The 26,048-nt window shown below is 41.9% G+C and overlaps 2 protein-coding genes across 3 annotated transcripts in view; one reads left to right on the forward strand and one right to left on the reverse strand.

Annotated features, from left to right (window-relative positions):
• Positions 1–206: 206 nt before the first annotated feature.
• LOC125295946 (beta-secretase 1-like) lies at positions 207–13,168 on the forward strand. The gene is given in 11 exon segments (XM_048245528.1): positions 207–266; positions 754–887; positions 1,485–1,671; positions 1,770–1,880; positions 5,803–5,826; positions 9,996–10,130; positions 10,377–10,387; positions 10,389–10,476; positions 11,470–11,619; positions 12,102–12,273; positions 13,036–13,168. Coding segments are annotated over 11 exon segments (1,197 nt in total). The 3' UTR covers positions 13,161–13,168.
• A 729-nt stretch (positions 13,169–13,897) lies between these two features.
• The window catches only part of c1qtnf1 (C1q and TNF related 1), a 37,816-nt gene continuing 25,665 nt past the window's right edge, over positions 13,898–26,048 (reverse strand). For both annotated transcript variants that reach the window (XM_048245915.1, XM_048245916.1), the window contains one exon: positions 13,898–14,787. In XM_048245915.1, coding sequence (XP_048101872.1) covers positions 14,554–14,787 — 234 coding nt within the window. In that variant the 3' untranslated portion in view covers positions 13,898–14,553. The remainder of the gene's footprint in view (positions 14,788–26,048) is intronic.

Genomic DNA, 26,048 nt, shown 5'->3' on the forward strand with positions numbered 1-26,048 from the left:
GCAATTTTTGATGTGAAAAAGTGAATTTATTGAGTAGGTGATTGACAGTGGAAAAAAGCTGCTTGGAATTTCCTGGACTGTTTCTGATGCCATCGGAGTAAAACTGTGACCTTGCATCTTTGAGGGACTGTGCATATTTTTGTCGTTGCTCCCGGTAAATTTGTTTGTGGACAGTGAGGCCAGAGGCTTTATAGCGCCGCTCAGGAATGGAAATTGAGGCCAGAGGCTTTATAGCGCCGCTCAAGGACCCGCCCTGCTGCCCATCTGTGAACCAGGGAGCTTAGCGGGTGAAGGTGACTGTTCTGGTTTTGACAGGGGCATGGAGGTCCAGGAGGCTGCTCAGATGGCTGTTATAGTAGCCCACTGCATCGTCGGCTGATGAAAAGTGTGTGGAAAGATGTTGAAAGTCTGCTGCCAAGAAATCTGTGTTTATCTTGAAAAAAAGGACCTATTTCAGAGAGAAAAAAACATACATTTTTAATCTTGACAGTCACAATTTGAGAGTATGTTATATGTGTTTCACATTTAATTATCTCTCATTAACACAGTTTCAAATCACTCTTATGATCAATCACTGTCTAAGATAGATCATGATTACCCATGATGCTCTGCTCGTGGCTTGTGCTCTGTGTGTCATCATCATTAATCTCCTGTGTCAGTAGCTAGGATCCACCTCCACTTCACAGTATGTGGCATTACAAATCATATTAGACTAAGCTAAAGGGCATGGAATGTTTGTGTTTTTCCTTGCAGTTGCATATCCTGGTAGATACGGGCAGCAGTAATTTGGCAGTCGGAGCAGCTCCTCACCCCTTCCTCCGCAGATACTACCATCAGTCGGAGCAGCTCCTCACCCCATCCTCCGCAGATACTACCATCGGGCGGAGCAGCTCCTCACCCCTTCCTCCGCAGATACTACCATGGGTCGGAGCAGCTCCTTCCTCCGCAGATACTACCATCGGGCGCTGTGAGTTAGCACCCATGTTAAACGCTCTTTAGTCACCACTGCATTGCATGGGCAGAGGTGGCACTGCTATAATGGTTGAGAATTGTTTCTTCGTTCAGCAAACAGTTAATGTGTGCACATCCCACCTTCTGGCAAAAGAAAACTATACTCAATTGAAAAAATATAATGTCCGCAACACTGCTTTTGACTCCCAATTATTTAATGTACAGTGTATTAAATAATTGGGAGTCCAAAGCAGTGTTGCGGACATTATATTTTTTCAATTGAGAATTGTTTCTTGGCATCACGTGTGATGGTAGCTTTAATCCAGTTATCCACAATAGCCTATGATAGATTTAACCCAGTTAATCATCATATACAGTACCAACATGCTGCAGACCTTTTGCCATTAAATTGTGTAATTAAATTGCTAAATCTTTAAAGTTTAAGTTGCTATTGCGATCCTGTTATGGCTGTATTTGGATGTTAAAAATGCATTAGAAGGTTTCTCTGTCCGTGGCACTTAACCTCCACTTCTTGTTCCTGTTCCCTACAGACAGGGGTGCTGGAAGGGGGAGCTGGGCACTGATGTGGTCTCCCTACCCCATGGGCCCAACGCCTCACTGAGGGCCAACATCGCAGCCATCACCAAGTCGGACCACTTCTTCATCAAGGGCTCCAACAGGGAAGGAATCCTGGGATTGGCCTATGCTGAAATCGCACGGGTGAGTTGTGTTTTGTAAGACGAGCAAGTGCACACACATACTAAGTGCATGTGGACCCAGTGTTAATTGGAGTGGTTGTTTGTGTTTTTACCCTACAGCCAGACAAGACGCTGGAGCCTTTCTTTGACTCACTGGTTCGTCAGACAAATGTACCCGACCTTTTCTCCCTGCAGCTGTGTGGTGTTGGATTCACCAAGACTTCCAGGTGTGTGTGATGTGTGGTGTGTGGTGTGTGATGTGTGATGTGTGGTGTGTGGTGTGTGGTGTGTGATGTGTGATGTGTGTGTGGTGTGTGGTGTGTGATGTGTGATGTGTGGTGTGTGATGTGTGATGTGTGGTGTGTGATGTGTGGTGTGTGATGTGTGGTGTGTGGTGTGTGATGTGTGTGTGTGTGATGTGTGATGTGTGGTGTGTGGTGTGTGATGTGTGTGTGGTGTGTGATGTGTGGTGTGTGATGTGTGTGTGGTGTGTGATGTGTGGTGTGTGGTGTGTGGTGTGTGATGTGTGGTGTGTGATGTGTGTGTGGTGTGTGATGTGTGATGTGTGGTGTGTGATGTGTGATGTGCCACAGGGAAGCGTGGTGAGAATGAGACAGACGTAACGTTCTACGGTAAAATAAATTCATATAATTACCGCTGCAAACATATAATTACCGCTGCAAACACCGCTGCAAACATATAATTACCGCTGCAAACATATAATTACTGCTGCAAACACCGCTGCAAACATATAATTACCGCTGCAAACATATAATTACCGCTGCAAACATCGCTGCAAACATATAATTACCGCTGCAAACATCGCTGCAAACATATAATTACCGCTGTCAATGGCAACGGGTTTTGTGCTGCTGATCATATCACTCCGCAAGTATTCCGGTCATTTCTTGCATTGGAATTTCATTCAAAAGTGAAAGCAGACGGTTGATCAGCTGTGTTCTAAAGAATGTTTGATTCAAGTTCAGCGTGTGTTGCGAACTATTTGTTTCTCAGCAAAAGCCACGACGAAACGGTAACAAATAAGTGTAAATCGTGGAATTTATTTTTTCATTTTGGCAAGTAGCTGTACAATAAGCGGGATAATGTATAGAACGCCAGTCATTATGGGAAAATAAGTCCCTTCAGGGCGAAACAAGACCCCTCCGCTGGCGCGTTGGGGTCCGGTTCGCCCTGTCGGGACTTATTATGACCGCCGCGCAGCGAAGCCCACCACGAAACTTGGTGGGCATGTAACCCCATATGGATAGCATGGAACCATCGTTTTTCGTTTTGATCTGTAGCCCCCCCGCTGGACTGCACCCCCCGAAAGGAGGGGCCATGTCAACCCATTCCATAACCACTCATTTCATGTATAGCGCCACCTAGTTAAACACAAAAAAGTAAAAATGAGGTGTTGTAATTGCAGGTATCTGTTACCTAACATAGTCAAAACTGCACGAAATTGGAAGTGTAGGATCATTATGTTTCGTGGAATTCCGTTCATGGGGGGCCACACAATAAATTAATTTATGTTATACACCAACTGGCCTGTAGGTGGCCGGAGACAGTTTTCTGTGAATATCTCGAGAACCGTAGGGCCTAGGAGGTCCACCTTTTTTTTATGTTGGTCTTAAGGGGGCATGTCAACCCATCCCATTACCACTTATTTCATGTATAGCGCCACCTACTTAAAAATTAAAAAGCAAAAAATTTGGTGTTTTCATCACAATATCTCTGGCTGACATGGTCAAAACTGCACGAAATTGAAAGTGTAGGATCATTATGACACCCTCCGAATGCATGCCAAGTTTTGTGAACTTTCGTTCATGGGGGGCCTTACAATAAAATAATTTATGTGTACATTTAGTGACCATTACACCAACAAGGATTCCGGGACACTGAAAGACCGGGTACCACGAAATTTGGTGGGCATGTAACCCCACATGGATAGCATGGAACCATCGTTTTTCGTTTTGATCTGTAGCCCCCCCGCTGTACTGGACCCCCCGAAAGGAGGGTAGGGCAGACACAGTTTTCTGTGAATATCTTGAGAACAGTAGGGCCTAGGATGACCAATTTTTTCCGTATGTTTGCCTCCAGGGGTCATGTTAACCCATTCCATGTGCACACATGTGCATAAACAGATACACACGCACACACATACATTCACAATAATCATACGTATGACACATACTCACACAGTAGACATATGTACGCATGCATGCACATCCACAAACACACAAACGCAGGCAAACACACAAGCACGCACACACACACACACACACACATAAACATAAACATGTACACGCACACAGGCACACAATTCAAGAATTTCTCAGAATTATGAACAGGCAAGATGGGGGTCGGGTTGTATAAAATGAATTTTACATGTGAAATCTATAAACTAATCATGTTTTGGTACTTGTTGTCTAGCAGATACCAGTGAGAATTGAGTGTGGATAATGCAATTTAGTGAGACAGTTAGACTTATATAGGCCTTTCAGCGTGATTTATTTTTGTGGAAAAAATGTGCTGGACTGGGTGGCGGTCATATTTTGTACCACTCTGCGGTACATCTAGTTTCCCCCATAATGACCGGCGTTCTATACATTATCTCTTACATAATGGAATATTAAAACGGAAGCCTTGTGGGGCCAACTATGATGCTGATAATGGAACTCATAGGAGGCTCAAGTTGTTCATGCTCACACCACCTCTCACAGAGGAAATGAAGGAGATTTGCTTTATTGGCTGATACTGAAAAAAAATCCTGTGGATCTGGAGCTGTGAATTGCTCACTAACTTCATATACCTTTGCAGATTTTGGTGTGTACCTCCGGCTTTGTTCAGCAGACTTAAGGCTGGGTCCACTGTATCGGTCACAACAGAAGTGTATAATCTCAGTGCCAGCAGGTACATCATTCATCAGCATTTTTTTGTATCTATCAGCAATGTGTCCAAATGTTTCACCTTTGTGAAAAGACCAGTGGCGTATGGCACACATAGCGTCGATGACAACTGATGTTTTTCTGTCACCTTGAGGCAGATCAGGAATGATGGTCACTCTGGTCTCCTCTTTCAGGATCTTCACTAAGCTCGCCTTGGTATCAGTCCTCATACTGCCATCTTCCTGGAAGAGGGATGGGGGGATGTCACTGCACTCATGCTTGCCAATGAAGTAAATAATGTTGAGCTCTCCACCACTGGCAATGATCTGTGTCTTACGCAGAAGGGCAGTGACTTCTTGGCTCTTGCCAGGTGCTGAAGATTTTCCACCAGATGTCTTTGTTTTTTTGTTTTGTGTGTGGAAAGTGTTGAGCTTCACGATGCTTGTTCTCTTCTGAGCATTGGACAGTGACTCAGACAGTGCTTGTAGACCCAATTCCTTCACATGTGTTAGGTTGTCCTTTACTGTGGGTTCTGCACACTGTCCTGTTGATATGTTTATCAAGCATGGTGTGGCTACTGTGAATGGGTTGGTCTCCACTGCTGCAATAACCTTGATAACCATTTCTGCATCCCTGGTGACACGACTATGGCCAGATTCATGGTGTGGGCTGGATGAATGGAGATGTAACATGGACTTCAGCTCTGCTGACAGCTGCAGTGAGAGGTTTGGTGTAGACCCACTTTGTTCGGGCTGCAGGTTTGAGTGTAATTCCATCTAGTCCACTCGCTTCCTTGGCATCTGCATTGTAAGTCTGCTCCAGAAGCATGTCTGGAGACACACTGTTATGGCTGCCGTCAGCTCTCCTTCCAACGAATGCCCCTGTCATCATAGCAGCATGTACCTATGGGGCCGTTTCTGCCAGTTTCGTCATCAAATACAGAGGCAAAGACTGTTGCCCATATTTGTAGTGACCTGCTGCAGTGAGGTGGTAGTTGCTTCACAGAGATGTCCTACCCAGTGGTGTCATTTTCATCTAAAACAACATCTCCAGAAAAGACCAGAAAGTTGCAGTTGGATGTCTATGCAGTGATTTCTGCAGCATCTGCTCTGTGCCTGTCTCTGGGTGACCTTGGATGCCTCAAATGCTTTTCCAAACAACATCTTCAAGACCGTTTCTACCTCTGACTGCCAATGCTCTGTGCCTGTCTCTGTGACCCATGCCTCAAATGCTTCCCAGTACAGGCGCCACATGGCTTCACTGAGAATCCTGATGGCATGAATAGTTTGGTAATAGTCAGCTTTCTCACCAACCATTTTCTTGACGGTCCCTTCCTGACACAGACAAGCTGAAACAAGAAGATCTTCTGCACCAGCATCCCTGATAATTTTGCAAACAGCCTTCATGTAATTGTGTGCTTGGTGAAATCCCCCCAGCAGTAAGACTACATTGCAAAACTCTGCTCTGTGTTTGTCTCTGAATGTAACTGCTAGTTCATAAGTGGCCTGATCTCCAGTAATGATGGTGTACTTATCCCCAAGTGCATGTGATGTCTTGACCAGCCGCTTCCTCTCTTCTTTGAGGGCAGATGGATCAGATGGAGATGCTGGGATAAGAGGAAGATAACCAATGGTGCTGGCCACTCTGTGTGGGAGGAGATCCGCACAGAAGGCAGAGAAGCCAGGCAGTACTGTTTCGGCCTCTGGAGGAGATTCCAGCAATTGTGAAGTTCTAGTTATCCTTGCTAGGCGCCACACAAGCAAAAGGTCTTCAGCTGTGCCATCTGAGGAAGTCATCACACTGTCAAGGCTCTTAATGTGTTCAAGTGACCTGGATCTCTGTCTGTCTTTAGTTGAGATGTGGCATATAGGAGCTGGTTCGTCAGGGACATCAGAAAGGGTCTTTCTCCTATCGGTTGTTGAAGTAGGGAGTCTGACACCCTCCTGCACTCTGCTACTCTCTCTATTTTCGACAATGAGTGCTGTTGTGGCATGGAAACTTCCCCCATCCAGCGTCTTCTTCTTCCAATCCAAATTGTCCATGGCAAAGACATGGGGAATCCTGTGGTTCTTGGTCATGGCCTCAGGAATATAGATACCATCTCTACCTGCAGCATCACCTTTTCACCTTCTGCTGTCAGCTGACGTTGCAGACGCTCGTAGCTGATCCCCACCCCAAGTCTATTGCTCAGTGTAATTAACGACTTGCTGCGTGTCTGATTGAATATATGGTACGAAGTGGCTATGCCCAAAGGTGTTGGTACTCCAAAGAAATTCTGCAGGATGTGCTGTGAGGTGATGAGGGACTTCTCTGTTGTTGCCTGATCAACAATGACTCTTCCTGCTTCAGAAAGTTTGAGCACCCGGTCATGGAGTAGCATAGCTGTAAAGTTGAATAGTGAGTCTGGCACCATATGACTTGCAGATGTTAAAGATATGTCGGTTGAGTGCCTCTCACGATTTTGTTTTTTGCACTTATGACAATCTGCTCGAATGATCTTAGCTGCTTTCTGTAGGATGTGGTGTTTCTCATCCATATTACCCTCTAGTCGTCTTAACTTCTCAAGAGCATCACCAAGGGGTACACTGGATGCACATATGAAGCCTGAACCCCATGTCTGGTCAAGGACTGAAATGTGTGATCCAAAGTGTTGCTGTAACTTTGATTTCAATGTGTGGGTTCGGTAAAGATCTGCAGTTTTGACATCAAGCTCCCTCAGTATGTCGCGGTAGTGGTCACATAGTGACTTCAGAAGGAATCCCGACAGGTCTTGGAAAAGAGGGGCCTCCAGGACAAGACGACTAAATGCAGCATCATAAGGGTTTGGCTTGGACTCTCCAGATGGAACACGCTGAGCCTTGAATTTGTTCATGCATGATTTGTGATAGGCTATATCATTTGCTATCATGTCATGTCCTTGCCCAATCAGTCTTAATAATATGTCATTTCTCCCCAGTTTTTTTGCCTTTTCTTCTATGGCATTTTGGGTGGTTTTTGTAGAGACTTTAGACATTGGCTGCTTTCCCTGAAACCACTGTTTATTGCAGATGATACACATCGTCTTTGGATCAAATACCCCACTGTTCTGCCTGGTGACCTTGACAGCACCATGCTGTGATGAACTGCATCCTCCAGTTGCTTCACCCAGTCGTTTCCTCTCAGCATATTTAACGATCTTCTCATTTAAATACAAGTTTCGACATTTCCTGTGCCATCTTGGTGCATTGTCTTCCATTGTCTTCCATTGTCTTGCCGAGCATTCATGGCTTGGATGAAATTGGTTGTTGTTGAGGCCTGAATCAACTGCAGCTCTATGGTGCTCTGACTTTGACATATAATGCACTTGGTGTAGTCTGTGCGTGAATGTCTTTTGACCTCATGCTTTAGTGACACGGCAACTTCTGCCACACGTTTCCTCTGGCTTGTCATAGTGCAGGAACCAGATCTGAAAATTGAGTTGAAATTAGCATAGTTATTTGCCTAGTTCAAACAAGTTGACTAAATCAATAGCAAAAACATGAGGGCTGGGCCCCCTGAGTGTGTGTGTGGGGATGTATAAATAAATGGGATTTTTTTTTTGCCAACAAATAACAAATATTTCATTAAAGTTGTACTTGTCAATTACACATTTCATATTTCACTGAATTATATTGACACATGTAATGTACCAGCATGGAAGGGGGGGATGCTACTCTCTTATCTAAAGAGCCACAGGATTGTAGTAGGTAGGCCTATGCCTATTTGTCTAGGTATATACGTAGGCTAAGCACACATTTCTTAAGTGGTCTGAAGATTTGACCATTTAAATATTTAAATACAGTTGATTAACACTGTCGATCAACTACAGTCCACATTTAGGCCACAACAATCATGTAAAAAAATACTGATAGGAGGCTAGCCTAAGACCTAGGCTTTTACATAAGATACGATTGGCTGTTGACTAGCTAGCCTACAGCTAACTGGGTAACATTAGCTATCCGTTACTATCCTGAGGTATTTTTTTTTTTAATATTAAATTCATATATTATGTCTAAGTCACTTAGCCAATTTGTGTAGTAAAACACAATGGATATGGATATCAGGACACATAACATGACCATTTTAATTAGGATGGAAAGAAACGATGCCCCCATGGGGTGAGTTACCGGCTATTACTGTTTTAAAAAATAAGTCCTTGAAACATTGTTTCTGTGAGGATCTGATTTTTTACTGCCCAAGCTATTCATCATTATTATAGTGTTCATATTATAGCGACTTAAAATAAGATTGTTTTATAATGAAAACTGAAAATAACTTACCATGAAATTTCTCGACCTTGATTTCGCCAGCTTCTCGATATTTTATCGCAGCCAATGTCTTTGCAGTCCACAGCAGCAATAAGTGGTTATTTATTGCCATCTAGTGGTGAAATGAAAATCCAAGTATCCTAAATAGCCTATTTTACATGGGATTGCCAACAATACAGGAAGTAGCGTTAACATAATCGTGCACCACTGCAGAAGAAGACGTTGTGTTTTTGATGCGTTTATGGACTAAATTCGCAGTAAATGTGCAAGGATACAAAGACAGAACCGACTGATGTCTTATTTGTTTTAACTTTACATGGTCTGTTTTACAAGATCACCTTTTGGTAAGTAGTATACATTAAAACTATTTGATCAATCAAAGCTATTTTCTTTGCAGCAGGCTAAGCTAGAACTAGTGCTAGTGGAGAAAAATGGATAATTAGCAACAACAGAAGTTCAAAGTCTTTCAATGTAACGTTACACGATCACAACTTTATTTCATAGTGCTTGTACAATCAAGATGTCGTTTGAAAGCTGTATTCCCGTTGTGTTGGTAGGGCTGTTGATTTCAAAACTAAAATGATATATAGCAGAGATATGAAAGCAGTTATGGATGATGACATTTGATCGCGGCTGCTGCTAGCTGCCTGATAGGGAACTGCAAAGAGCTTCAAACGCGCATTTCTTTGCGGGGGACACGCATACTTTAAACACATCCTACAAGTTTCCAGCAGCTTGTTGACCGGGTTGTCCACCCAGGTTGTGATCCTCAGACATCATAGATTTCATTTTTATATGACAACCTTTAACAGCAGCCCATGTCTGATTTCCTAAAAAACGGGTGTTTTGCCCCCTGGGTATCACTTGAAAGGCTCTATGGACCCTTTCGAGAGAGTTCCATTATCAGCATCATAGTTGGCCCCACAAGACTTCCTTTTTAACATTCCATATGTTATCTTAATGCAGAGGAAGTAGATTGGGGCCCAAATAGAATATCACCATTTTTAGGAAGAGAAACGTTGCACCTTTTTCCACTGTTGGTAAAGTAAAGAAAGGATGCTGAAAATATAGTTCTGTAAATTTACTGTCTAGGGTCTAGTAAGACCTGTTAAATGAATTTTCAACATATGAGCAAGGCTATAAACCTGCATATTAACATCTTCCTCCCATAGATCATTGGTGGCACGGATCCTTCTCTGTATACAGGAGACCTGTGGTACACTCCTATTCGTCGGGAGTGGTATTATGAGGTCATCATTGTGCGCATTGAGGTCAATGGACAGGATCTCAGCATGGATTGTAAAGAGGTCGGTTAATTGTTTTCACTCTACAGTTAGGGATGCTTGAAAACCTACAGTTCTAAAAGATATATTTTATTGTAATTGTATTGTTTATGTATGATACTTTAAAAATGTAATGGTAGATCAGAGTGGTCTGTGAAAATGTTTTGTATATTTGACATATTTTGTTTGTGTTGTGTTATTTATTGTGTACATGTATATGATTTGTATGTTTATTGTTTACTTCTGTTCTCCTGTGGTGTATTTTTGCAGTATAACTATGACGAGTATTGTGGACAGCGGCACAACAGACCTGCGCCTCCCTCGTATAGTTTTCCAGGCAGCAGTGAAGGCCATTGAAGCAGCCGCCTCTGTCAGTACTTCTGTTCATCTCTCCTCCCTCATAAAGTTTTCCAGGCAGCAGTGAAGGCCATTGAAGCAGCCGCCTCTGTCAGTACTTCTGTTCATCTCTCCTCCCTCTGCTCTTGTCTCCTCATGTGCAGCATAAAAGAAAGAAGGGTTCTGTAGTGGTGCTTTTGATCACTGCAGAGTGTCACAGTCACATGCAGCACAGTAGTGTCTCTGTGTCAGTCAGTCAGTGAGTCCTTCCATTGTTTAACCATTGACATACAGAGGCACAGATTGTTCCTTGATTCAGTTACTTCTCTGTCCAATCACCAACTTTTGTTGACATATAAGTTTACACTCTACTATCAGTTATACCATTTCTATTGCTATTTCTGCTTTGTGCATCTGTGCTTTTTTCCAAGCAATAGTAAGGAAGACAATATCCTTATACATGTACATAAGGAAAATGTCTTCAACCAAAATAGAAGCATTCAAATTTTGTGCTATAATTTTATTAGGATCATGCATGCCTATTTCAATGTTATTGTGTGTATGTTATTGTATTGCCATATACATAATGCTTTATTCGTCCTGTCTCGTATTTTATTTTGTAAAGATGCATATAAATTGGGGCAGCCGTGGCCTACTGGTTAGCGCTTCGGACTTGTAACCGGAGGGTTGCCGCTTCGAACCCCGACCAGTAGGCACGGCTGAAGTGCCCTTGAGCAAGGCACCTAACCCCTCACTGCTCCCCGAGCGCCGCTGTTGTTGCAGGCAGCTCACTGCGCCAAGATTAGTGTGTGCTTCACCTCACTGTGTTCACTGTGTGCTGAGTGTGTTTCACTAATTCACGGATTGGGATAAATGCAGAGACCAAATTTCCCTCATGGGATCAAAAGAGTATATATACTTACTTATACTTATAAATTGTTTTATAAAAATATATGTTTTGCAAATCACTTGCCTTGGAAAAATGCCTTCATCCTGTAAGATGCTGCTCTCTCTTGTCCTCCTGCAGACTCAGCTGTTCCCCACAGGCTTCTGGTTGGGAGAGGCGCTGGTGTGCTGGCAGGCGGGCACTACCCCCTGGCACATCTTCCCCGTCATCTCCCTGTACCTGATGAGCGAAAACCGCAACCAGTCCTTCCGCATCTCCATCCTGCCACAGGTAAGGACGATTTGAATTTTTTTTGGTCTGTTGAAAGTTCTTTAACACGTATGTCCTCAAGAACTCTGGTGGATGTGGTTGTTGGAGACATATAATCTTTTCCATTTCCAAGACAATAAATATAACACCTTTTAAAATGTGTTGGGGTGAAGGGAGATTTCTGAACAAGTATTTTCATTCATATCGATTAGTAACCTATAGAGGGCGCTGTGATTCCTCTGTGAGCTGTCCTGAGAGCTTACATTTCAGCTGACAATTTGAGATAGATTATGGGTCTGTTTGAAACGGGAAAAGCTGCTGCCTTTTAAGATATCTAACTGGGGAGCGAGGCAGCAAGTGCGGTTTGAAACGGAAACGACTAATTTCGCTGCCTTCTAGGATATCTTATATTTCCTGAATAGCGGTCATTTTTGGAGGCAGCATCGATGTGTGACTCTGTGTCTACTGACATGTCCCTGTCCTGTCCCCTGTGCCCTCTGCAGCAGTACCTGCGACCTGTAGAGGGCATGGGCCTGCCGCACGAGGACTGCTACAAGTTTGCCGTGTCCCAGTCCAGCACAGGTACCGTCATGGGTGCCGTCATCATGGAGGGCTTCTATGTGGTGTTTGACCACCAAAACAAGCGCATCGGCTTCGCTGTCAGCACTTGCCATGGTGAGGAATAAAGGGCAAAATTGGGCAATTGTTTATCGTGATCATTTGTATTGTATGAGTCTATTTCAGTGCTACACCATGTCAAGGTCAAGTCAAGTCAAGTCAACTTTATTTATATAGCGCATTTCATACACAGAGGTCATTCAATGTGCTTTACATAAACAAAAGCAAACGGGAATAGCTGATAAAAGCATAGAAGGGCAAATTGTGAAATTTGTGAAATTTGTTCCTGTATGTTAATGGCATTGTTGATTTGCTTGTGGGTTTGGTTGGGGGTTCTGTCTGTTGCTAGGCACTTAAAGGAACTATGTGTAATTCTGTAAGATTCAGGTTGTCTTTAATGCAGCCACACAGCACTCTGTCATTGACTTGCAATGTATTTGATAGTGCCGCACATGATCAAGTCTGGTATTGCAAGAGAGTCAGCCTGGTGCGGCTAGTTTGCATGCTAACTTCAGCTGATATCTGGGAAATGCAGAGCACAGGGTTTTTTTGACATGATGTCAAGTCGATTGTTTGTTCATTGTTTTATTTTATGATATGGTATTATTAGATATTTTTTAATGTGTAAACAAAAAACAATTCTACACATGCTGTAGCACTCTTAACCAATACAGCTATAACAATCTATTGATTGTGATTGTTTCAATGGTGTTTTGTTTTGTTCCCTCTCTGTGTATCAGTCATGTAGTTAATGCAGCAGAAGCCCTCATTTTAGTTGTGATTCTGATTCGTCTCCTCTCTCGGTGTCTCACACTTTAGTGAACGATGAGTTCTGTACGGTCTCCGTTGAGGGACCCTTCCACGGCGTTGACCTTGAGGACTGCGGCTATAACATCCCACAGACGGATAACCATCGTCAAAGGTTTTGCATGAGGGACGTGTAATACTGATAGCCAGTACCCCGAGAGGCTAGAAAACGGGGTATATTTTCATCAACAGTAGCATACAGGATGTCTCTCGCGTTTGCAACAGCTCGACGTAATGTAGGCTACTAAACCAACAATGTGGGCATAGGTTCCCTGTTAAATCCCAAGATGAAAATGCTCATTAACCAACTACTATAAACCTGAAATGTCTGTAAGGGTTCTTAAAATATTAGCAAATGGTTTGTTCATCATCTGTAAAGTATTATTCATACATTATTTCTCACTAGTAAAGCATGTGTACACATACAAACTGATCATCTGCTCCTTCTCCTCCTCCTGGCCTGTATTTCTCCTGCAGCTCCCCCCCCTCTTCCTCCTCCTCTTCATCATGTGCTCCCCATATCCACACTGCTCCTCTTCCTCCTCCAGTCCAAACTTCCTGTTTTATTCCCATTTGTCCACCTGTTCTAATTCAGGCTTCTCCTTCCTGGAAGTCTACTTCACCTCCCCTCCTCCTCACCTCCTCTTCCTCTCCTCCTCTGTTCATCCCCCTCCTCTTCTTCTCCTCCTCTTCCTCATCTCCTTTTCCTCTCTAAATCTTTCCTCACCATCTCCTCTCCCCAAATATCCTGCAATCTGATTGGCTGAGATTATTTTCCACAAACATCCTCAGATTCTTTTTTAAATGAGGAGCAAACGTGTGTGTGTATGTGTGTGTGTGACTACCTCTTCATTAAATAAACACATTTTCTTAATGAGGTTGAGACCTGAGCTCCTTTATTGCAGATGGAGTAAAGCACCTTTTACTGAACTGGAAACAGACGTGCAGATTCAGAGTTCATTAGAACACGTAACACTCTGATGGAGGATGTCGCTTGTTGTTGAGATGTAGATTGTACCCCATCACCTGGCATGCCTTCTGCTCAGACTCTGGCCCTGATGCGGCCCTGATGCAGCATGGGTAACACCTAGCCTCATCTGCCCACATCTGGTCTTGAGATCATCCATCATACCACTGTGTGTGTGTTTGTTGTGTGTGTGTGTGTATACGACTGCCTCCCAGGCCAACTATGAGATCAGTAGGGGCAGTGTGTGTGTGTGTGTGTGTGTGTGTGTGTTTGGATAAGACAGATTCTGGTAATCAATGAATGGATTTACACCTGATCAGGGATTAGTACGTCTGCTGTTCAATACTCATGATTCTGCTATTCCAACATGCCTCTCCCAAAGACGTATCTCACTCTCTTTAAATAAACATTATAGAATACAAAGAAATAAAGTAATGATTTTAAAAACTCAAATAAGTCATTGAACCGTAAGGCAGTAATGCGTATGATACACAGTGTAAATGGCAGTGACATCACATGGGCTAAGGCAGCCCATTGGCTGTGTCCATGGTGAGGGGCGTGTCCTATCCCTCGCTCTCGGCCTTGATGAGGTGTCCACTGAAGGTGACGTAGGTGTCGAAGTCGTCGCTGAAGACGGCGTTCTCGCGCTCGCCCTTGTACAGGCGCACCCACACCTGGTCATCACGCGCCAGCTGCAGCAGCAGGCTCTGGCTCTGCATGATGGAGCGGTCACTCGGCTGCGCGTACAAGATGGCCGCCTCCTGCTCATTCTTCATCAGGTGCAGGTACGTCTCCTTCTGCAGGGGGAGGGAGAGAAGGGAGAGGCAGGGAGAGAGAAAGGTAAATTTATGGAAAATGCAGAGCTTCCATCTTAATGCTTTATGTTACCTATGTTTTGTTTCTTCGCACCTGATAGTGAGTAAGGGATAATGTATTGTCCGCCGGTAATTATCAGAAAATAAGTCCCGACAGGGAGAACAGAACCCCGACGAGCAGCGGAGGGGTTTTGCTTCGACCTGAAGGGACTTATTTTCTGATAATGATTATATACTTTGCCGGTGATTTATATAGATTTAGCATAAAATTGGAAGTGTAGGATCATTATGAGACCCTCTGAATGCATGCCAAGTTTCGTGTAATTCCGTTCATGGGGGGCTATACAATAAATTAATTTATGTGTACATTTAGTGACCGTACACTAACAGAGTTTTCTATGAATATCTTGAGAACCGGAGAACTGTAGGGCCTAGGATGACCAATGTTTTGCGTATGTTTGCCTCCAGGGGTCATGTTAACCCATTCCATATGCACACATGTACATTCACAGTAATCAAACAGATACACACGCACACACATACATTCACAGTAATCATACGTATGACACATACACACACAATAAACATATGTGCGCATGCATGAACATGCACACACACAGGCACACCCACAAGCACATGTACGCACACACACACACACACACACAAACATAAACAAGAACATGCACACATGCACACAATTCAAGAATTTCTCAGAATTATGAACAGGCAAGATGGGGGTGGGGTTGTATAAAATGTATTATACAACAATTGGGTTCTATGAAACTATTTATTTGTTTCTGATTGGCCGAGAGACGTTCCATAAGTTGGAATATCCCTGGACATTTCAACTCAGACTTTGCACAGCTAATAATAAATCACTCCGCGATACAATGCGAAGATTTGTTCTCATCCCAGCTCTCCACTATTTCAAGCAATGGGTTACTCCTTAGCAAACCATAACGAAACAGTGCTTCACCACATCTGTGGATTAAGTCACACAGTCAACTCAATGTAAGTAAGATAAATGAGGATGCTAATTGTTCTCAGCATTGCCAGCATTGTGTATAATATGATTGTCACTTGGAGGAGACTCGTAGATAACTAACGTTAGCATAATTAGCTAACCGCTGCTAACGTGCTAGCATCGTCACGTCAGGCTGTGCACAGTAGTGTAACATTTATTCACCATGAATTAATAAAGTTGAGTGGTTCTGCAATGTAGACTATGTTTCCGTTTTTTGCAGTACCATGTCCCTTACATGACATGGCCCAGTGTCTTTGTAACATGCATGCAGCAAACCTAGATATGAATGTGATTTCAGCCCGACTTTCAACATTTCTTTCAAGAAGACATGTAAACCACAAAGACTCGTAACGAGGGATCTGGAATGTTGGTTACCTAGCAACCAAGACGCTGTCTCTTGAAAAGGGAACTATTTTTGATCATTAAGAACGATGTCGAAATTAACATTTTAAACCTCGCCTTCGCCCACCATTGGCTGGCCTAACAACACCCGTGGGAATATCCATGACCAACCCCACTCTCACTCGTGCTATATTGCTTAATTTTACATGTGAAATCTATGAACTAATCATGTTTTGGTACTTGTTGTCTAGCAGATACCAGTGAGAATTGAGTGTGCACAATGCAATTCAGTGAGACAGTTAGAATCATATATGCCTTTCACCTTTTGTTTTTATCGTATTTATATGTCACCAGCGGGAATGAATGAAGACTTTGACCTGTTGTCATTTCTGTGATTATGTCATTCTGAGTGTAACTTACATTTTATTGTCTGCTATGTGTTTATCATTGACTATATATGATATGTGGTGGTGCGTTGTCTGAATGTACTGTATATGATTGTGTTGCACTTTGGAGACACCAAGCGCTCCGACTGATGAACGGCCGGTGAGGCCTGATGTGTCGGAGCGCCTGTTGACTTCCTACGGAGCTAATGAAGACAGGTGTCACTAATTGAGTAAACTTGCCTATTTAAAACTAGGAAGTAGCCATAGGGATGAAATACACTGACAAAGGCCATCAGGCCGAAACGTTTGTTAATCAACCCTGTTGCTAAAATGGATTAAAAAAGCAAGAAAGAAAATATTTTTGGAGTGTGACCATTCTGTTATTTTCTATGAGTTACCTTTTGTTTTTAGCCAGAAGCCAGACCAGCAGATCCCCTGACTTTGCTGAATTACTGAAGCTAAGCAGGCTTAGTTAGTACTTGAATAAGAAACTTCCTTGGAAGAGAAGGTTCCTGCTGGAAGTGGCGTTGGTGGCTGGCCAGTATGTGGCACTCTTCCCTGTGGCCAAAAGCCACCAAACAAATATCAATCCCAATGTCCTATTGAAGTGACAGGGACACTGTACTGCAGGAGATGTTTTCCTTTGCATGAATGTTAAATTGAGGTCCTGACTCACCATGGTTGTTAAAGATCCCATGGCACTTATCACAAAGAGTAGGTGGTTCCCTGATTTGCTTTAGTTATGTACACATACATAAAGACACACACACATAGACACGTAAACACACACACATTACACTTGCACACACACATACATGCACACACATGACACGCACAAACACGCACAAAAACACACATACACACACACACACCCTCACACAGATGCACCCACACATACAAACACACCTACATACACAAACACACACAAAAAAACACACAAAACACAAAAGGGTGTAAGTATTTGAGCATGAGAATTAAAATTCTCAAATCTACAAGAGGCAAAAAACTGAGCTCTGCAAAAGGTTTCAGATCAATCTCTTAGGGGCTGGGAAAGCAACGTTCAAGAAGTGGCAAATAGAGTCTCTCAAAGAGACAGTGGGGGAGAGGTGTTTGAAGCAACTTTTCTTCAAAGGAGTAGGGGTGTAGGACTTTTAATAACAAAAGGGTTCCATTCAAGCTGATTTCACAGCATAAGGATAAGTATGGAAGGTTCTTAGTGGTTAAGTGTGAACTGTTTGGTGAACTCTATACTCTTATAAATGTCTATAAACCTCCCCATATCAGATATGTCATTTTGGATAAGATACAGGACATATTAGATAAATCTCCATTGGGGCAATTATACTAGGGGGAGATCTAAATTGTATATTCAGTTCGAATGACAGCTCAACAACAACCAGGAAAGTCAATCCACCTGAAAAACTAATTAATTTCCTCTCCATGAATGACCTTCAGGATGTATGGAGAGCATTAAATCCAAATGCAGTGGACTTCACACGTTACTCTCACGCCCATAACAGTTACAGCAGAATCGATTATCTATTTGTTTCTAAGACAGACTTAGATAGGGTGTTCTCCAGTGCTATTAACAATATCATAATATCAGATCATGCTATAGTCAGGTGTGTTATTTCCCCAAAAGAAAACCCACTATCTCGTAGAGTGTGGAGAATGAACAGAACATTTTTAATGGACTCTGAGTTCCTTAAATATATCAACAGCCATATTGACTTATTCCTAGAAACAAATGTTAATGTGAAATCCCAAGATAGACCAACTAACTATTGATATAGTTTGGGACACATTTAAAGTATATATGAGAGGAATTATAATTGGGTATGCAGCAAAATATAAAGCAGGCTTGGATATAGATATAAATAAAGTCAGGGATGAAATAAATATTCTGCAGAGAGCACACAAAAAGACAATAGAACACTGAACATTTTTGCAGCAATTGAAACTAAAATTAGACAGTCTGCTGCATAAAAAAGGCAAACGACTTAAAACAAAATTCCAGGAAATTGAATTATATCGCCGCAAATAAATCTAGCAGGTGCTTGACCTCTATAATAAAAACAGTTATGAAGAGACAACCCATAACGCTGAAAAACGACACATCAGAGAATACTTATAAAAATAATCAAGCAATAAATAAAGAATTTAGATCATTTTATGAGAACATATTATACAGCTCTTCACAATGCAAGTAGAACGCTCCATTGACTTGAATGGGATTTCCGAAAGTTCTAGCGGTCATTATTTCTTGGGAAAGGACCTCTGAAAACAAGAATGACCGCTGTCAATGGCAACGGAGTTTGCGCTTGGAATTTCATTCAAAAGTGAAAGCAGATGGTTGATCAGCTGTGTTCTAAAGAATGTTTGATTCAAGTTCAGCGTGTGTTGCGAACTATTTGTTTCTCAGCAAAAGCCACGACGAAACGGTAACAAATGAGTGTAAAGAGACATATCATGGAGTTTTTTTTTTCGTTTTGGCAAGTAGTTATAATAAAGCGGGATAATGTATAGAACGCCGGTCATTATGGGAAAATAAGTCCTTCAGGGCGAAACAAGACCCCTCCGCTGGCGCGTCGGGGTCCGTTCCCTGGACTTATTTTCCCCATAATGACCGGCGTTCTATACATTATCCCTTACTTGTATACCTCAGAAGTTGAAGATCAAAATCCCCTACCTTTTTTAAATTCAGTTAAATTGAAACGTCCGATCCCAGAGCAGAAAGGATGGCAAGGATATTACAAATGTTGAAATACAATCTGTGCTAAAAGAAAATTCCATTGAAGAAGGCCCCAGGAATGGATGGCCTTCCGATTGAATTTTACTGTACTTTTTGGAGCAAAATGGAAGGTTTCTTTACAGAAGTAGTTAATTCAGCCCAAAAGCTTAATAGTCTACCTCACACCATGTATCAAGCAATAATTTCTGTCATACCAAAGCCAGGCAAAGTCTGTGAAAAAACTTCTGACTACAGGCCAATTAGTCTACTAAATTGTGACAAAAAAATCATTACAAATGTTCTAAATGATCGTTTACTACAGATATTACCGAGTATAATTCACTCAGACCAGGCTGGTTTTATTCAACATAAAAATTTAAGAACCAACACTAGAACATGTATATCTTTAATGCAATATGCAAAGAAGTTGAATAAGGATCTGACAATAATGGCAGTCGACGCAGAAAAAGCTTTTGACAGAATTGAATGGCCTTATCTGTTTAAAGTCCTAGAGGCTTTCAACTTCCCATTATACTTTATTAATATGGTCAAAATAATTTACAGTTCACCCAAAGCACAGACCCGGGCGGCAGACACAAATTCACGGACGGGCATTACACCTTTCCAGGGGGGGCACTGGAACTAAATTGATCACGGTAGTTTAAGCTTCCACTTGACAAAACATTCCAATATGAAAATGTAGATGCAATTGTTGTAAAATGGTGCAGCTCCTTTAAGAGAGCCCTGTGCGCAGGGATGGAGAGAGAGAAAGCGAGAGGGGATATGTGTGTTAGAAATGAGATGCATGTGGAAAAAGTAGACGTGCTGTTGAGACTGGAGCTAGTCATATTCAAAATAATGCAAAAATAAATCCGCAGATAAAACCGAAATCCTCGTTCATTTGCTAACCACTTTCCGATAGAGTGTTAGGGAGTTAGCCCCGAAGTTACGGATAACTTCGCCCTGGATGGTAAGCTCCCTGTTCTCCGACTAGGTCAGAAGAAAAAAAAAACTGTAAAGGTTAACGCTATCAAACAAACCCACAAACTACTAGGCATACTTCTACTAACTACGATATGAGATATAGCCTACCTGCGAGCCGATAAGCTGTATTTGTCATGGGATGACAGGGGGTTAGTGCAGAAGTGAAGTAGACTGCGCCACGTAACCTCCCTCTCCATTTAGGTGATGGGCTTACCTAATGTTCTGATTGATTAGCTACGGAATAATACAAATTTTACCAGTTTTATTTGCTACTTGCTAGATTGACAAACGTATAGGCTAGGCCTACATTTAATAGGTGTTCAAAATCAATCTATGGGATTGGGGTTGGTTGGAGCAGCCAAGCTTCGTTCAGGGCGGGCACAGATGACTTCCAGGACGGGCCTGGCCCCAAAGCCCCATGCCGCCCGGGACTGCCAAAGCATATGTGTATACAAATGGTATAATGTCAGAACCTTTTCCTTTAAGAAGGGGAACCGCTCAAGGATGCCCGTTATCTCCATCGCTGTTCACTTTTAGCGATTGAACCATTGGCCCAAAAATGTAGGGAAACGGAAGAAATAAGTGGTATCGAAATTGGAAGGAAAAAGTATAAGTTAAAGGAATTATCCGGTAAAAATGACTTTAGATCAATTTTACGGATGATTGGGGATACATCGTACATCAAATCATGTCATTCGGATGTGTTTTGAGAAAGTTCGATGTTACCGTTTTTAGTCAAAAACTTCGTTTCGAGGGGTCCTTTCGGTGGCGCTATACATGAAATAAGTGGTAATGGATTGACATGGCGCTTCGACGGCGTGGCTTAAACTCGGTCATAATAATACTAGGGAAGAATCGTGGATAGAAATTGAAAATGAACAAAGTCACAGTTTATTAGTTGCTCTCTTATCAAGGGATAAAGTTAAGTCTACAAACTTTGTTATTAATAGCATGTTAAATGCTTGGAGAAAAATTAAAAAAACATCTTGGCCAATGTCTAGGGCTCCCGGGGAATATACAGATTTGGAATAACCCCTCAATTAACATTCAGAAATCACAATTGCATTGGAATACATGGATAAAAGCTGGAATTAGGAAAATATCAGATATTATAAGATGCAACTCAGTCCTGCCATTCCAGGAGTTGAAAGCTAAATATAAGTTAAAAGACACTGAAGCGTTTAGGTATATACAAATAAAAAATTGGATTAATAAACGTGATCTAGAGAACACAAGTTCCTCAGATATTATGAAAATATTTAACAGTAGCCTGATGTGTCGGAGCGCCTGTTGACTTCCTACGGAGCTAATGAAGACAGGTGTCACTAATTGAGTAAACTTGCCTATTTAAAACTAGGAAGTAGCCATAGGGATGAAATACACTGACAAAGGCCATCAGGCCGAAACGTTTGTTAATCAACCCCTGTTGCTAAAATGGATTAAAAAAGCAAGAAAGAAAATATTTTTGGAGTGTGACCATTCTGTTATTTTCTATGAGTTACCTTTTGTTTTTAGCCAGAAGCCAGACCAGCTGATCCCCTGACTTTGCTGAATTACTGAAGCTAAGCAGGCTTAGTTAGTACTTGAATAAGAAACTTCCTTGGAAGAGAAGGTTCCTGCTGGAAGTGGCGTTGGTGGCTGGCCAGTATGTGGCACTCTTCCCTGTGGCCAAAAGCCACCAAACAAATATCAATCCCAATGTCCTATTGAAGTGACAGGGACACTGTACTGCAGGAGATGTTTTCCTTTGCATGAATGTTAAATTGAGGTCCTGACTCACCATGGTTGTTAAAGATCCCATGGCACTTATCACAAAGAGTAGGTGGTTCCCTGATTTGCTTTAGTTATGTACACATACATAAAGACACACACACATAGACACGTAAACACACACACATTACACTTGCACACACACATACATGCACACACATGACACGCACAAACACGCACAAAAACACACATACACACACACACACCCTCACACAGATGCACCCACACATACAAACACACCTACATACACAAACACACACAAAAAAACACACAAAACACAAAAGGGTGTAAGTATTTGAGCATGAGAATTAAAATTCTCAAATCTACAAGAGGCAAAAACTGAGCTCTGCAAAAGGTTTCCGTCAATCTCTTAGGGGCTGGGAAAGCAACGTCAAGGAAGGGCAAATAGAGTCTCTCAAGAGACAGTGGGGGGGAGAGGTGTTTGAAGCAACTTTTTCTTCAAGGAGTAGGGGTGTAGGACTTTTAATAAGCAAAAGGGTTCCATTCAAGCTGATTTCACAGCATAAGGATAAGTATGGAAGGTTCTTAGTGGTTAAGTGTGAACTGTTTGGTGAACTCTATACTCTTATAAATGTCTATAAACCTCCCATATCAGATATGTCATTTTTGGATAAGATACAGGACATATTAGATAAATCTCCATTGGGGCAATTATACTAGGGGGAGATCTAAATTGTATATTCAGTTCGAATGACAGCTCAACAACAACCAGGAAAGTCAATCCACCTGAAAAACTAATTAATTTCCTCTCCATGAATGACCTTCAGGATGTATGGAGAGCATTAAATCCAAATGCAGTGGACTTCACACGTTACTCTCACGCCCATAACAGTTACAGCAGAATCGATTATCTATTTGTTTCTAAGACAGACTTAGATAGGGTGTTCTCCAGTGCTATTAACAATATCATAATATCAGATCATGCTATAGTCAGGTGTGTTATTTCCCCAAAAGAAAACCCACTATCTCGTAGAGTGTGGAGAATGAACAGAACATTTTTAATGGACTCTGAGTTCCTTAAATATATCAACAGCCATATTGACTTATTCCTAGAAACAAATGTTAATGTGAAATCCCAAGATAGACCAACTAACTATTGATATAGTTTGGGACACATTTAAAGTATATATGAGAGGAATTATAATTGGGTATGCAGCAAAATATAAAGCAGGCTTGGATATAGATATAAATAAAGTCAGGGATGAAATAAATATTCTGCAGAGAGCACACAAAAAGACAATAGAACACTGAACATTTTGCAGCAATTGAAACTAAAATTAGACAGTCTGCTGCATAAAAAGGCAAACGACTTAAAACAAAATTCCAGGAAATTGAATTATATCGCCGCAAATAAATCTAGCAGGTGCTTGACCTCTATAATAAAAACAGTTATGAAGAGACAACCCATAGCGGCTGAAAAGCGACACATCAGAGAATACTTATAAAAATAATCAAGCAATAAATAAAGAATTTAGATCATTTTATGAGAACATATTATACAGCTCTTCACAATGCAAGTAGAACGCTCCATTGACTTGAATGGGATTTCCGAAAGTTCTAGCGGTCATTATTTCTTGGGAAAGGACCTCTGAAAACAAGAATGACCGCTGTCAATGGCAACGGAGTTTGCGCTTGGAATTTCATTCAAAAGTGAAAGCAGATGGTTGATCAGCTGTGTTCTAAAGAATGTTTGATTCAAGTTCAGCGTGTGTTGCGAACTATTTGTTTCTCAGCAAAAGCCACGACGAAACGGTAACAAATGAGTGTAAAGAGACATATCATGGAGTTTATTTTTTCGTTTTGGCAAGTAGCCGTATAATAAGCGGGATAATGTATAGAACGCCGGTCATTATGGGAAAATAAGTCCCTTCAGGGCGAAACAAGACCCCTCCGCTGGCGCGTCGGGGTCCGGTTCGCCCTGTCGGGACTTATTTTCCCATAATGACCGGCGTTCTCATTATCCCTATATACCTCAGAAGTTGAAGATCAAAATCCCTACCTTTTTTTTAAATTCAGTTAAATTGAAACGTCCGATCCCAGAGCAGAAAGGATGGCAAGGATATTACAAATGTTGAAATACAATCTGTGCTAAAGAAAATTCCATTGAAGAAGGCCCCAGGAATGGATGGCCTTCCGATTGAACCACACTGTACTTTTGGACAAAATGGAAGGTTTCTTTACAGAAGTAGTTAATTCAGCCCAAAAGCAATAGTCTACCTCACACCATGTATCAAGCAATAATTTCTGTCATACCAAAGCCAGGCAAAGTCTGTGAAAAAACTTCTGACTACAGGCCAATTAGTCTACTAAATTGTGACAAAAAAATCATTACAAATGTTCTAAATGATCGTTTACTACAGATATTACCGAGTATAATTCACTCAGACCAGGCTGGTTTTATTCAACATAAAAATTTAAGAACCAACACTAGAACATGTATATCTTTAATGCAATATGCAAAGAAGTTGAATAAGGATCTGACAATAATGGCAGTCGACGCAGAAAAAGCTTTTGACAGAATTGAATGGCCTTATCTGTTTAAAGTCCTAGAGGCTTTCAACTTCCCATTATACTTTATTAATATGGTCAAAATAATTTACAGTTCACCCAAAGCACAGACCCGGCGGCAGACACAAATTCACGGACGGGCATTACACCTTTCCAGGGGGGGCACTGGAACTAAATTGATCACGGTAGTTTAAGCTTCCACTTGACAAAACATTCCAATATGAAAATGTAGATGCAATTGTTGTAAAATGGTGCAGCTCCTTTAAAGAGAGCCCTGTGCGCAGGGATGGAGAGAGAAAGCGAGAGGGGATATGTGTGTTAGAACTGAGATGCATGTGGAAAAAGTAGACGTGCTGTTGAGACTGGAGCTAGTCATATTCAAAATAATGCAAAAATAAATCCGCAGATAAAACCGAAATCCTCGTTCATTTGCTAACCACTTTCAGATAGAGTGTTAGGGAGTTAGCCCCGAAGTTACGGATAACTTCGGCCCTGGAGTGGTAAGCTCCCTGTTCTCCGACTAGGTCAGAAGAAAAAAACTGTAAAGGTTAACGCTATCAAACAAACCCACAAACTACTAGGCATACTTCTACTAACTACGATATGAGATATAGCCTACCTGCGAGCCGATAAGCTGTATTTGTCATCGGATGACAGGGGTTAGTGCAGAAGTGAAGTAGACTGCGCCACGTAACCTCCTCTCCATTTAGGTGATGGGCTTACCTAATGTTCCTGATTGATTAGCTACGGAATAATACAAATTTTACCAGTTTTATTTGCTACTTGCTAGATTGACAAACGTATAGGCTAGGCCTACATTTAATAGGTGTTCAAAATCAATCTATGGGATTGGGGTTGGTTGGAGCAGCCAAGCTCGTTCAGGGCGGGCACAGATGACTTCCAGGACGGGCCTGGCCCCCCAAAGCCCCCCCATGCCGCCGGGACTGCCAAAGCATATGTGTATACAAATGGTATAATGTCAGAACCTTTTCCTTTAAGAAGGGGAACCGCTCAAGGATGCCCGTTATCTCCATCGCTGTTCACTTTAGCGATTGAACCATTGGCCCAAAAATGTAGGGAAACGGAAGAAATAAGTGGTATCGAAATTGGAAGGAAAAAGTATAAGTTAAAGGAATTATCCGGAGTAAAATGACTTTAGATCAATTTACGGATGATTGGGAGTACATACGTACATCCAAATCATGTCATTCGGATGTGTTTTGAGAAAGTTCGATGTTACCGTTTTTAGTCAAAACTCGTTTCGAGGGGGTCCTTTCGGGTGGCGCTATACATGAAATAAGTGGTAATGGATTGACATGGCGCTTCGACGTGGCGCTTCGCTGCGCGGCGGTCATAATAATACTAGGGAAGAATCGTGGATAGAAATTGAAAATGAACAAAGTCACAGTTTATTAGTTGCTCTCTTATCAAGGGATAAAGTTAAGTCTACAAACTTTGTTATTAATAGCATGTTAAA

Source organism: Alosa alosa, chromosome 6 (assembly GCF_017589495.1).
Source record: "Alosa alosa isolate M-15738 ecotype Scorff River chromosome 6, AALO_Geno_1.1, whole genome shotgun sequence".
NCBI lineage: Eukaryota > Metazoa > Chordata > Actinopteri > Clupeiformes > Clupeidae > Alosa > Alosa alosa.